Below are 13,707 nucleotides of genomic sequence, written 5' to 3' on the forward strand. Positions count from 1 at the left end.
TTTGCACTGTGCGTGGAGATTAAACATGTTTATGACTTGTTGCTGTTTTGACATGTCCATCTATTGCGTGCGTAAAAACTGAAAGAAAAACGGCCCTTCAAACTCCAACTACAAATGTATTGTTATTCTGCCTTTAGAGGAAAAACATCAGACGAATACCACTATGTGACTGAATCACCTCAGCTGGTCAAGACTTGAGCCATAGATGGGTGTTATTGGACGTGATGTTGATCCTTTAACTACTAACCTGTGGAGAGCCCATGGGAACCTGTGGGCCTCCCTGTGGAGGCTGAGGCGGAGGAGGCAGGGCTGCTGGCGGTGCCGCCGTGTTCCCAGCTACTTCTTGTGGGCCTGGTGTCTGATTATTTGCCGGCCTGCCAAACTCTGCCTCTTTCTTGTCCTCAAAGTCCTCGTTAAAAAGGTCGTGCATATCGTCCTCTGGCACAGTGTTGGCCAGCTCGTCGATCAGCTCCTGCCACTCTTGGTCGTTGAGGTTGATGTCGGAGAACAGTTTGTTCTGATTTGACAGAGACTGGGGATCAGAGGACTCCATCCCGCCTCCGTCGTCCAGAGGCTCCTGTTTCAGGTCTTTGAGGAGGCCGAAGCTGTCCTCCAGGTCAAGCGAGCCGTTCAGCTTCATGTCGGGAAGATGGCTGCCACCGTTCTTCCCCAGCTCGTCTGAAGCCTGGCCTACGTGGTTGCCATTGCCGTTTGTAGTGTTGTTTCCGGTGGAAGTGTTGGGCCCGCCGAGTATGGGCTTGATGTCCATTTGGTGATGCAGTGGAGAGATGGGTGGCACGTTGTTGTTGTTGATGTTAGGGAGACCCGTTAGTGAGTCCAAACCACTCGAGCCCTCCTTCCGTACCCGTTTGGTAGTCGGCGAGTAGCTGCCGCCATCACAGATGCCGTTCTGTTCTCCGTTGAGCGGCGACCGTGCACTGTCCAGTTTCCTCTTTACAGTCTCCTGGAGCTGTAACAATGAGGAAAAAGAATATAGATTAGGGCTGATTCAATCTGGATGAAATAATGATCACACCAGTTTCACAGAGCAGGCATGTGTACATTGTTTTTAGTAAAACATGAGGCAAAGCAATGAGAAGATTCACAGCTGTCTCCATGAGCAATGAACAGGCTGGACTGGAGGTTTCTTTTAAGAAGGAAAGGAAAGATTGAAAGAACAGCGTTTTCCAACTATAATATTCTACCCACCATTAGCATCAACCACTAAATCCACACCCCATTCTTATACTTGCTGTAGGGCACACATAGTACTGTCCAAACATACAGGTCTCAGTCATGGTACAGAGGAGATAGTGACACAGTGCTAACAAATGGTGGCTGGCAATGAAGACTCGTTGAAGAGGAGAGGGGTTATAGAGGGCCAGCAAACAGAAACTCAGACATAGCAAGAGACACGTTAGACAAAGGGCAAAAAAACAGGAAAAGGAGCAAGACCATGCCAACTGCAGTGCTGACATAAAAACAAGGTCTAGAAAAAGGATACATAACTGTCAGCAGAGGGCTAGCTTTATGGTTAGCTAATCATTCTTTTCAAGTGATAATTCAGGGCTTATTGTTCAATACAGTAATGCCATTTTTACCAATGCCTGGCTAAAAATATGAAGCATAGCATTGGGAATATGTGTTAGGTTGGTTTGGGCATTATTTTTGGGAGACTTTGTCACTCTACAACCCCTCCAAAGGAGTTATGAACAACAGCAGCAGCATTATGAAGGCATTCATAAAATAAAACAAAACAAACAATGAGAATTTGCAACGACTACACTGTGGTGACAAAGGGAGAAAAGGCAAAGACTGTGTATAAGATGTGGAAATAGTCACTGTGACGCCATCTTGTCTTTTTCACAAACAGAAGTGACATGAAAAGGGTACAAGTACAATTGAATGCTAAATAAGATATTTTAGGCAACCAAAATGTGACAATTAACTTTCAGGAACTCAACAAATTCTAAGACAAAAACATGGACAACTCCCAGACTGGAGCCTTAAGCATACCCTGCTTTATCATCCATTTGACTCTAAATGGGACCATCATTTTTAAATGAACATCATGCTGTATTGGAGAAGACTTGAAACTAGTGAATCTCATAAACTAATGTTGATTAAGGTGTTTAAGGCACTTGGTTTCACGTCTCAGACCTGGAGGTTGCCACCTGGGGAAAGTGCATAAAATGGAGGTTTCTGTGCAATTTCCACAAAAATTTAATAAACTCTCGATCTCAATTTTACTCTTAACTCCTGTTAATTTCAAAACCTAATGAAGTTGGCAGAGAAATAGTAGACGCTATTAAAATGATGGATGGGAAGCAGGGACCTCATTCGTGAAGGGTTCCCCGGGTACTCCGACCCAAATCCAAGCCGATGTTTAGGATGCATTCAAAAAGCTGATGATCTTTGTGTTGAGAGCAATAGGACAGGCTTGTCTTTAATAACTTAACTGTACAAAGAATGGATGTGGTGGTTCCAGGATGACATCATATTTTGTTCTATCTGTATCCCAGATAAAGTCTAGAGATTATTTAAAAGGAAGATAATAGCAAGTAGGCTGCTCAATAACAGGTCATATTGTTTGTCACTGAAACATTGTTTAATCTTTAAATATTTATTTAAAACTGCTGACTTTCTAAAGCAAGTGAAATAAAACTCAATTATTCAATATTGCAAAAGCTAAAAATCTGGGATAATTTAAGAAAAATACTGTAAAGAAAATGTACAATTAAATGAATGTTGTGAAACCTCCTTTTGGTATCAGTTTACACACAAATGTATACAAAATGCACATTGACTGGTTGCACATTGACTGGTTTGCAATGAGCTCAGGAGCAGTAAAATATTTTGTAAAATACATGCTCTGAGCCGTCATATGTCAAAGACACACACACACACACACACACACACACACACACACACACACACACAGGAAGCACCACTGGTACATGTATGCCTGTAAATGCACACATAGCTCTTTGTTATTCAGATGGAACAACAGACAAAATATATTCAGATTGTATTCTGACCCTGAGGTGGACTCACTCAAGCTGGTAGATGCATGCACACGCGCACGCATGCGTAGACACACACACATACACAAGCAGACTTCATCACAAAAACACACACACACCACAACACGTTGCACACAAATCAGCCATTTTTGACTTTCTTGGTTTACTGGTGTGCGTATATGTGTGGGGTGGGGCTCAGGTTGGCTTTCCCCTCTGGTCTATGACTGACACCCAGCCTAATTATATTTATGGCATGATAAACACTATTAGTATTGACAGCCAAAATGACATTGTGTGTGTGTGTGTCCCTTGAACTGCTGGTGTAGCCATTAGGGGAACAACTGAGAAAAGCACAGAAAAACACCCATCTCCACTGTCACGACAGCTTCATCAACTGTGTGTGGTCCTGCAATCAATGGGTTTAAATAATTCAGTCTCCTGTATGCAGGTTTGGTTTGGTGTGTGTGTGTGTAAGGATGGTGTTTTTGCAAGTGTGTGTGTGTGTGTGTGTGTGTTGCAGGCTTTCCCTAAATGCCAGTGACTCATGTTGATAATAACAGACTCTGGTTTCAAAGCCCACCTATAAAAACTCCCATAATTATCCAGGTGGTGTGAACTACAGCAACCTCCCACGCATGCGCACACGCACGCACACACACACACACACACACACACACACACACACACACACACACACACACACACACACACACACACACACACACACACACACACACACACACACACACACACACACACCCATATATATACATATACACCCATCCATCAAAAATCATTACCAGGTTCTTGATAAAATCCTGACTACGGAGAGAGAACGTTTTTTGAAAAATGCATGCACATAAAGAGAAAGACGGACTGTGGTTCCGTCTGCTCAGTACTAAATGAGTCAGCATGCCATAGCTTTGGGAACGTAGCAGGATAAATGACAAAACTGTGAGCCAGAAGCATATACTTCATATCGACTGCAGTGAATTAATTATTTGTTTCCTTTGGCACAATTAGCAACCTGCAGTAATTACACCTCTGAATAGTAATGGTAATAGAACTGCGGCGCACCGCAAACAGAACTGACAATGTGTCTATTCACTTAACAGTCATGGCAATGAAATACTTGAATCGAGTGTGCATGTGCGAGAGAAGGAGAGGGAAGACATAGAGAGTCAGAGACAAAGAATTTTGAAGTAGTTTAATCAAGCTGGAGTGCTTAGCGAGAGCGCAGGGAAAAGATCATCGGAGCAAAAAAAAGAAAAAAGAAGGACGAGAGGATGTAAAAGAGCAAAGACAGGAGACAGAAAAAGGGAGACAGCGCTACTCGTTTCCCCTCCTCTCTGTATTCTTTGACATAAACACCTGCTGACTGCTCCTCTGCCGGCTCCCACAACAGACACAGAGGAAGAGAGAGAGAGAGTGACAAAGATACAGAGAGACAAAGGTAAGAGAGAGATGCACACACACACACACGCGCACACACACACACACACACACAGGGAGGAATAAGGGATTCATTTGTCAGGCAGATGGTCTTTTTCCTTTGAGTGGAGGAGCAACCAGAACATGAAGAGGAGGAGAGACGGTGAAAGAGAGGAGAGGTAGGTAGGGGAGGGAGGAAGAGGAGATAGGTGGCTTGATGGAAAGGCATAGCACGCCAAATGACAGCAGGGAGCAAACGATGAGAGGGTGATCAGAGAGGGAGAGGGAGGGAGAGGAGAGAGACAGAGATGGAACCACTAAGGTGCTGTTGTTATAGCAACCTGCTGCTCTGGTGCTTTGTGCGCTGCATCCTCCTCCTCCTCCCTCCTCCTCCTCCTCCTCTCCTCTTGCTCACTTACTCCCTCTCTTTAAAGGTTGAGAATCATATCAAATTCACACCAAAGTCTCAACATTTAAAGAACACGTCTATGTGCAGACAGTTCCACAATACAGGGATTTATTGTAATGTTACCAACTGTCTAAATTACACTTGAACGATTCTGCCCTCGTCATTATATTCATCACAGAAGGTTGTTAAGACTAATCCAAAGTAACACCGCAGCCCTTCTTCTCGCCAGCCTCTGTCCCTCCGTTCACCCTCACCCCTGCTTTACTCACCCTCACATTATCTGCTCACCCTTTTCTCTTCTCTACACTGCAGGGGACAGTCCTGATTATCATGACTCACGCAAACACACTGAGTGGCTACACGATGATGACCACTGTGCAAGACTAATTTGTTAACCAAAACCCAAACAGGTCACCAATATACATGCTATATATATATTTATATATATATATATACACACACAAATGTCTTTTTTGTGACACGCGCTTGTTCTCTCTCTCTCTCCCTCCCTCTCTCCCTCTCCTGATTGGTCCATCAAAAACAAACAAACCAAAAAAACATTTACTAGATTTTACCAGCAAAGTCCAGGTAGATCCTGATCTCAGCATCACAACTGAGGAAACATCACTTTTTTTGCTCTAACAGCTAAACCTATTAAGGGCGCCATCCGCTCATTTAAATGAACCTATCAGACAATAGTGGCCACCGGTTATTATCAGTATCTGCGATTCCAATTTCATTCCCAAAACAGAAGCTATGGGAATTCATTATTATCTACATTTGTAAACAAATCACGACATGCATTTGTTTTTGCAAAGATGAATAATGCGGAGTGAATAAAAACATTATTATTAATGTATTAATCATTATCATCCAAATTCTATTACGTTCCCCTGCTACAGTCTTGTGTGTACCTTACTTTGTGTGTGTGTGTGTGTGTGTGTGTGTGTGTGTGTGTGTGCTTTTTCATGGGCTGGCCCACTAGACTGTGAAATGAGTCAATTAAATCACACAGGTCTTTAATAAGTAAGTGTGTGCGCCACTGAGGGTGGACGTGTGTGTGAGTGGTGTTGATGGGTGGACGTTACGGCAAAAAAGCTCTGGCATGTATCCGCCTGTATCATTTTAAACCATAAGCTGTCAGTAAATGCTGCAGTTTAGTTGTAGGCTCTCTAACAAGTAAGTCCTTACCAACTGACACATGGTTCGTTCGCACTACGAGGGACACAGCAACAAAGTTGAGTTTACTCTCAACTTTTTCCAGCACTCCAATAAGGCAGTGAAGTTTCAGTCATATGTTTTTGTTTCACCCTGTTTTATTCCATCTAAAATAAAAATTCCCAGTAATATTAAATGAAATAACCACGTCAACAAGCGCTGGAGCAACACTTTGACGGCGACTCGCCGACAATGTGGCAGGTCACACTTGACCGTTATGACGCTTTGGTCACTTGTAGCGTGAACATAGCAGAAGGGTGTGTTCAGGAAATGACTGCAGGTTTGCAGAAAAAAAACTGTTGAGATTTATCGGAAACTTATTTGGAAAACGTATTTGAATTTATTTGTTTTGAGAGATTATTTCACCAGACATAATGTCAAGGAGACGTGTGAGGCTGCATTCATAATCAGGCGAAAACACCAGCGCTGCTATTCATTTGAATGCAGGTCGAACGCTTGATCTGCAGCAGCGAGGACCGTAGGGAAGGCCATAAGAGGTTGGCCTCCTGGAAAAAGAATGAACTTTTTGGAGAAACTATGTGGTGGCCAATCAGGTAAGCCGTCATTCAAAAGGTTGTTTGAAACAAATGGGTCGATCAAATCAGTTTAACTCGAGGCCATTTAAGCGTCACCGCTGCACAACACTGAGCTAATTGCCCAAAATGCACCAAAAATAAAATGCACCAATGGTTTCATTCACATGCATATTACATGAACCTCATTTTCTCTATAGTAAAAGTGTGACACTGTATGGCTTGTCTGGCTTATCTTTAAAAAGAAACAGGAGCAGTTGCCAATGAGGAGCCAGTGTTTATTACGATATCTCACAATCGCTTTAAGCTTTTTCTATGTGACCGGAGGTGAAGTGAAAAAAAAAAGTATTTGATCTCAGCTTACAGCGAATTTCAAAATCTCTCCAACTCGTCAGTTTGATTTAATGAATATTTTTTTTTTTTTTATTAATTTTCTTTTTCAATACAACTCAAGTCCTTTCAGCTAACAGAACTGGGAGGAAGTCAGGAAGGAAAACAGGCAAAAGTGTCAAAGAGTCTGTCCTTCATCTCAAGGGCACTGGTTCAAGCGCGCATCGGCAAGCACCCGTCCTCCTGAAGTGTCCTTGAGCAAGTCACTGAAACTCACCAGAAAAGCCTTTCTGTGAATGACCCTCACGCAAAGGTTGTACAACTGCTCCGAATCCAAAAGGACCAACAAGTTCTGGGCCGCGCTGGTGAGGTTAAAGTAATTGTAAATTTGCTTTCTTACACAGAGTGAGGAGATTAACACCATTCTCATGTCTGCATGGTATATATGTAGCTGGAGCCAGTTAGCCTGTGCCTTTGGTTTCTTCTCATATCAAAGCAATGAGGTGAGTCAGTTTTGGTTGAGGGCTTCTTACTACAGCTTAGCACATTTATATTATTTTGATTATTGTAAGATTGTAATGTTTTATTTATGAAAGCTAACCTTTCAAAACACACGTACACACGCACACACAGTGTTTAGTTTTCATGACCACATGCCTGAACATTGGGCGATAGACAGAACACAAAAACAAAGAGTCTATGGGAGTGAAGGACAGAAAGCACCAAGTGACAAGAGGAAGGTACAAACAAAAGAACTATTTGGCCACCATCCCAGAGAATGGTTGGTGTGTGTGTGCGTGCGTGTGTGTGTGTGTGTGCGTGTGTGAGAGAGAGAGAGAGAGAGAGAGAGAGAGAGAAAGCGCCTGCCAGTCTGCCTCCTGTAAGGGCCTAATACACCCATGATTTGCATACACACACATACAACTTCTAAACAATAATGTCTTAAATGTTTACTTTTGCTTCTTTATCTTTCAGTCAAAATAAAAACTATATTCAACAACATACTAGCATTCTTATCCCGTGGCTCTGAGTTGGAAAATACTGCTCTGTTTTCTTAAGGCAAAAACAATGCACTGTCCTGTCCCAAACAATGTAAGTGACACACACACACACACACACACACACACACACACACACACACACACACACACACACACACACACACACACACACACACACACACACACACACACACACACACACACACACACACACAGAGTAAACACTATTATGGTTGAGTAAATTACAGCTCTTTCTCATATGTATTATGTGTGTGTGTGTGTGTGTGTGTGTGTGTACACACACTATGAAAGGAAGAGTGTGAGTGTGCACATGTACATGTGTCATCAGCAGTTTCAAAACCTGCTGACCTGACATAAAAACCTAGTGGCCACGGAAAACCATCACTTTTTTCTTCCCCATCTACCCCCATTCATCTCCAACCCCCCTACTCAATGACAGAGTGAGGGAGTGTGTGTGTGCGTGTGTGTGTGTGTGTGTGTGTGTGTGTGTGTGTGTGAGGGAGGCAGAGAGAGAAAAAGAAAAAGGCAGTAGAGGAAGCAGCAGTGTGTATTAACAGACACATCTACAAATCATTAGCATTAAATGCACAACTAATTATCTTCCAAGACAAGGTCTCTCTGTGTGTGTGTCTGTGTGTGTGTGTGTGTGTGTGTGTGTGTGTGTGTGTGTGTGTGTGTGTGTGTGTGTGTGTGTTGAGTCTATACATCTCTGCATGTGTGTACGCGTGTGTTTATGTTCTCAAGATAAAGTGTATGTAAGAAAGAGGGCGAGCAGAGAAGCAACATAAAGAGAGAGAGAGAGATAGTGAGGGGACGAGAGAGGGGAAACTGTGTGTATGTCTGCTTGTGTGTGTGTGTGTGTGTGTGTGTGTGTGTGTGTGTGTGTGTGTTTGTGTGTGGTTCCTGGCTGAGCAGCTCCTCTATTTATAGAGTTGCGGCTCCTTCCTGTTTCTGGAGCTGTACCATCACGCCAGGAGGGGGAGGGGGGAGAGAGAGAGAGAGAGAGAGAGAGAGATGAGGAGAGGGAAGTGTGAGTGGGTGTGTGGGAGGGGAGACTGGTCGTGTTTGAGTCTTTAGTAAATCAACAGATCCACCCCCTCTCTTTCTCTCTATCACTCTCTCCCTCTTTCTCCCCCTCCTACCCCATCCCTTCTTCCTCCCCCTCCCTCTCTTACTCAATAGCATGGGCTCTGCCAGCAGCTACACTATAACTTCACACCAGAAAGGAAGAAGGAGAAACAGGGGGAAGAGAAAGACAAAACTAAACCGTGCTAAAGTACAGATGGGTGGGACATTTCTGCATCCGACGGTGACATCGGAGAGTTCTGTTGGCCAACGAGACTGAAGATTTAAAACAAATGTCAAGAGATGATTGTAGACATGTGACGGCAAACGGCAACAAATGTTGACCTATCAGCACGTGTCATCTGTGTGATTGAAGCCTCTCCAGTGGTCTTCCTGGTTTGTTGGTAGTATGACTGGGTTTCAAAGTGTGTCCCTCCAGACATCACAACACAGAACGAGATTAAATCACACTGAATGACTCGTTGAAACAGTCTGCGTGGTGACATTTCCAAAGAAAGAGGGAATTATTTGTCATTAATATCATTTTGTTTCCTCTAAGCACATTCCCGTTAAGATGAGTGTGAGAGTATTGGGTAGGGCTTTGAGAAATGTATAGGGCTAAAAAAAAAAAAAAAAGATCATAGAATGCTTTTGATTGCACTGGCTTTGTGCTCTTTTCAAAGCCGAATTAAATGTGTCACCATTTCAGCTCCACTCGAACACAGTTCATTCACATAGATTGTGTGAAGCTAAGTGATACAAGGTAATTCCATCAATTGACAGAAGATGTAAAAAAAAAATAAAGAAAAAAAAAATAAGACGGCTCCTCTGGTTGCTGAGTTCAATTGCTACTCCTTTATGTGAGACGGAGCAGTAAATTTAGACTGTACAAAAGGTGTGACTTCAAGCCTGACATACTGGAATACTGCATGAACACTCCCAAATCACAATAATGGGAGGTTTCCCTGGTCTTCCTGAGGTGCCATTGTGTCCAAACAAATAGAAATGGATAACAAGTAGACCTCAAGTTGGAATTATTTGGTAAAACAAATGGCATTGTTCATTTGTGGGAAGCCAGTGAAGGATTGTGTCCTTGTTACAGCAGATGAGAGTCTACTGTTTGGTGACGGCAAGATTCACAATCATATTTCACAATGTATATTCAGCAATAATTATGCTCAATTTGCAGGTTTTTGTGACCTAATTTGGATTGCTTTAACCTTTTCCCTTGTTTGCATTCATTATGGAGAAGACATTACATATGAATATCAAGTAACTGAAATATTTGGTGACATTGCACAACATACCTACAGCTAATTATGAACGTAATCACATGTGCATTACAAATGTACGTACATTTAAATTCATATTGTGACATGGGATTAAATCATGGGCGTCAGAACAAAAAGAAATGTGGGTGGGCCAATTTAACTGGGGGGTCTGGGGGTCCAGAACATATTTAACAAACTAGATGTCATTTCCTGTATTCTGATGCATTTTAACATGTGGTTTGATACTTTTATCTGGCTATAGCACGAAATATGGGCACATTTTGTAAAGAGGTTGGCTCCAGTCAGATCACATATTTGAAAATATTAAAAAGCTAACAGTGCATACATGGATTCAGCGACTAAGGACGCATTCACACTGTACATGTCCGTTGAAGGACGAGGGAAGGCACGATTAATTCATTTTGTCAAAGCCCATTCAAAGTCAATGAGATCCGTCAATGGACATGTACAGTGTGAATGCATCCTTATTCAGAGGATCTATTTATGCTAGCGTGCAATTGCAATTTCTGTGAAATTAATTACTGTTGATGTTATCAAATCAATGAGTTTAGTGAACAACTGTAGTCAAAGTACATTTTCCAATAAACTACATCTTCCGATCATTTGTACCAGGATCTAAGCTAACTTTGGATTTAGCATCGACGAGGACATTTCAAATTGAGGAAACAGGGAAAAATATCCCTAAAGGATTTTTAGGCATACCTTTGTTAATTTGTCAAAGGCGCATTAATTGTATTTGAAAATACCTGCTGCTATTTTCATTGCAAACAATGAATGGTATTTGGGAATATTCAGCAGGTGATCAGATGGTTTTACAGAAACACATCCAAATGCTATTAGTGACTGGGAGGGCGACATATGAAAATAGTCTGAATAGTATTTAACGCTAGGCAAAGGAATCATACTTCTGCTCGAAAAAAGAAAACGATTAGTTAGCCAGTCAGGTATAACTATTATAGTGTCAATATCAGAGGAAAGCAATGACATACATATACATCGTAAAATGTTACAATGCAGCTGAGACCAATCAAAAGAAAAGAGGTTTTCAGTCTTGACTGTAGATATGGAAAAATAATAGTACAAGAGATGAAAAGCAACAGAGAAGGGAGGGGGGGTGCTGGCTTCAAGGCCAGATGGTCACCAGGAGGGGTCTGACAGCTGTGTGGTTGTGTATGTGAGGCTTCCTGTGCAAGTGTGTGTGTGTATATAAGAGTTAGAGATAGGGACAGATTGTGTCCAACACCTGTCCTCCCTGGACACCACAACAAAAGAGAAAGCAAGAAAGGCCAAGCTAAACTCAACATGGGCAACATCAAACACAGAGCGAGGCAGGAGAGAGAGAGAGAGAGAGAGAGAGAGAGAGAGAGAGAGAGAGAGAGAGAGAGAGAGAGAGAGAAGACTGAGTGAAAGTGCACCAGAGAAAGAATTACAAATTATGCCAGAGACAGGTGGAATCACCGTACTTGTGGAGGATAGCATCTGCAGCCAACAGAACAAAGTCTGTTTGTGTGTAATATTAGTATTGTACGTTTGTGAGTCAACGACTCTATCCGAGTGTGTTCCAGAGGGGCTTCTGTGATTGGCTTTGTTGGGCAATGTGCCACCCAACGCCAACGTACGATTGGCTGCGTCGAAACCCAGTCGGCTGCTGCCTCTGTCGTGAGGGCAGACTGCTACCACACACACACACACACACACACACACACACACACACACACACACACACACACACACACACACACACACACACACACACACACACACACACACACACACACAGGTTTATGGATGCTCAGTAGCAGGAACGACAAGCCCCCCCCCCCCCGCCGTCTTTTTCACCAGTTTTCCCTTTCTACACTGTTGCCTCTGAGCTGAGGGGGAAGAGAGCGAGCGCTACAGTGAGGGAGAGATGCTGCCATGGTAACAGATCACTGTGGCGGTGAGTGGAGGGGGCCCTGATGGCTACTTGGCAGCAACGCCATAATCTCACTGGCTGCACACACGCGTCAGTGTCAATGAGTGTGTGTTAAATGTGTGTTGACCAGAAGACATGCTGAATGGGGAAGTGTGTGCGATCCTTTCTGGGAGGAATGAACCCATTGAGCTGGTGTGTGTGTGCGCGCTCTGTGCTCCAGATGTCCTTAGTCGTGCAGATCGATGGCCACACGAGAGCACATCCCACCAACTCGAGTCACGACACCCTTTCCCCTTATTCCTCTCGTTTTATATCCAGGCTGAAGGGCTCCTCCACTTCTCCCTCTGTTAAAGATGTTTTAAACATTTCCTGTGGATTGACCAATCAGTTGATCCGCTAGTATTATCATTTCAGCCATGATAAATCATTTTACCAGACAGCAGCAGGATGTTGTCAATAATAATAAGAAGAAAATAATGTGATTCCAGCTCTCTCTTCCTGGCTGCCTTCACTCGCTCCTCTCTCTAATTTTCTGTGCATAATTAGGTCATGCAGAGGTAGACTGCTGTTGCCTCGCCACTCTGCAATTCTTTGATTTGTGTGTGTGCGTGTGCGCACAAATGTGTGTATGTGTTTACACAGCTTAAACACACAGATCAACTAGATGCAGAGAACAAAGTCCAACCTAGTATGCGTACATTCAGGAAACAAATGCAAGATCCAAGTAGGCGCACGCACACACACACACACACACACACACACACACACATACACATACACATACACATACACATACACATACACACACACACACACACACACACACACACAGATAATGTATGTCCTTTAAACTGGGATGGCATTTGATAAAGGTAGTATACCTGTCAGATGGTGTGTTTGTGTCCCTGTGTGTGTATTTGATACTGAGCTAACACACATAGATAGTTACATTGACGTAGGTACATTTGAAGTACTGACGCACTGCCTGAGAGTTTGCATTGCATTTCAGGGAGACAGGTTGTGTTTTGTTTGTGAGAAATAACATAGTTAGAGCAGAAGAACATCAACATTTTCTTACAGGTTAATGCATCATACAGCCACTACACACCCTTGGTGCACCCATACCGCTGATTTCACATATTTACTGGGTTAACTTCCTCTTTTATCAGAGCCTGATTAGATGAGATTTTGGAATGAAATTTCAGAGGGACACCTTATGTTTTGTGTATTAAATGCAATTGAACTGATGTGGAACAGTGGATACTTTTCGTTCAGACAAGGCAAATCCACACAGAGCTCTCGCTAGACATTTTTGCAAAACTTCTTGTTGTCGTTTTCGACACACAAATACAACAAAACAGTATTGACTGTTGCTATTTGAGAGAATAGAGAACCTCCAGAATGGGAAACTCTGCTGCACACATTTTATTGGTGCTGAAGTATAAATTGCTCCATTACAGAGAGCACCA

General features: G+C 42.9%; 1 protein-coding gene across 2 annotated transcripts in view; it reads right to left on the reverse strand.

Annotated features, from left to right (window-relative positions):
* Positions 1–13,707, reverse strand: part of maml3 (mastermind-like transcriptional coactivator 3) — a 93,829-nt gene that overhangs the window by 46,503 nt on the left and 33,619 nt on the right. For both annotated transcript variants that reach the window (XM_084003267.1, XM_084003268.1), the window contains exon 2: positions 248–970. In XM_084003267.1, coding sequence (XP_083859393.1) covers positions 248–970 — 723 coding nt within the window. The remainder of the gene's footprint in view (positions 1–247; positions 971–13,707) is intronic.

This window comes from Eutrigla gurnardus (genome assembly GCF_963514095.1).
Source record: "Eutrigla gurnardus genome assembly, chromosome: 3".
Lineage (NCBI taxonomy): Eukaryota > Metazoa > Chordata > Actinopteri > Perciformes > Triglidae > Eutrigla > Eutrigla gurnardus.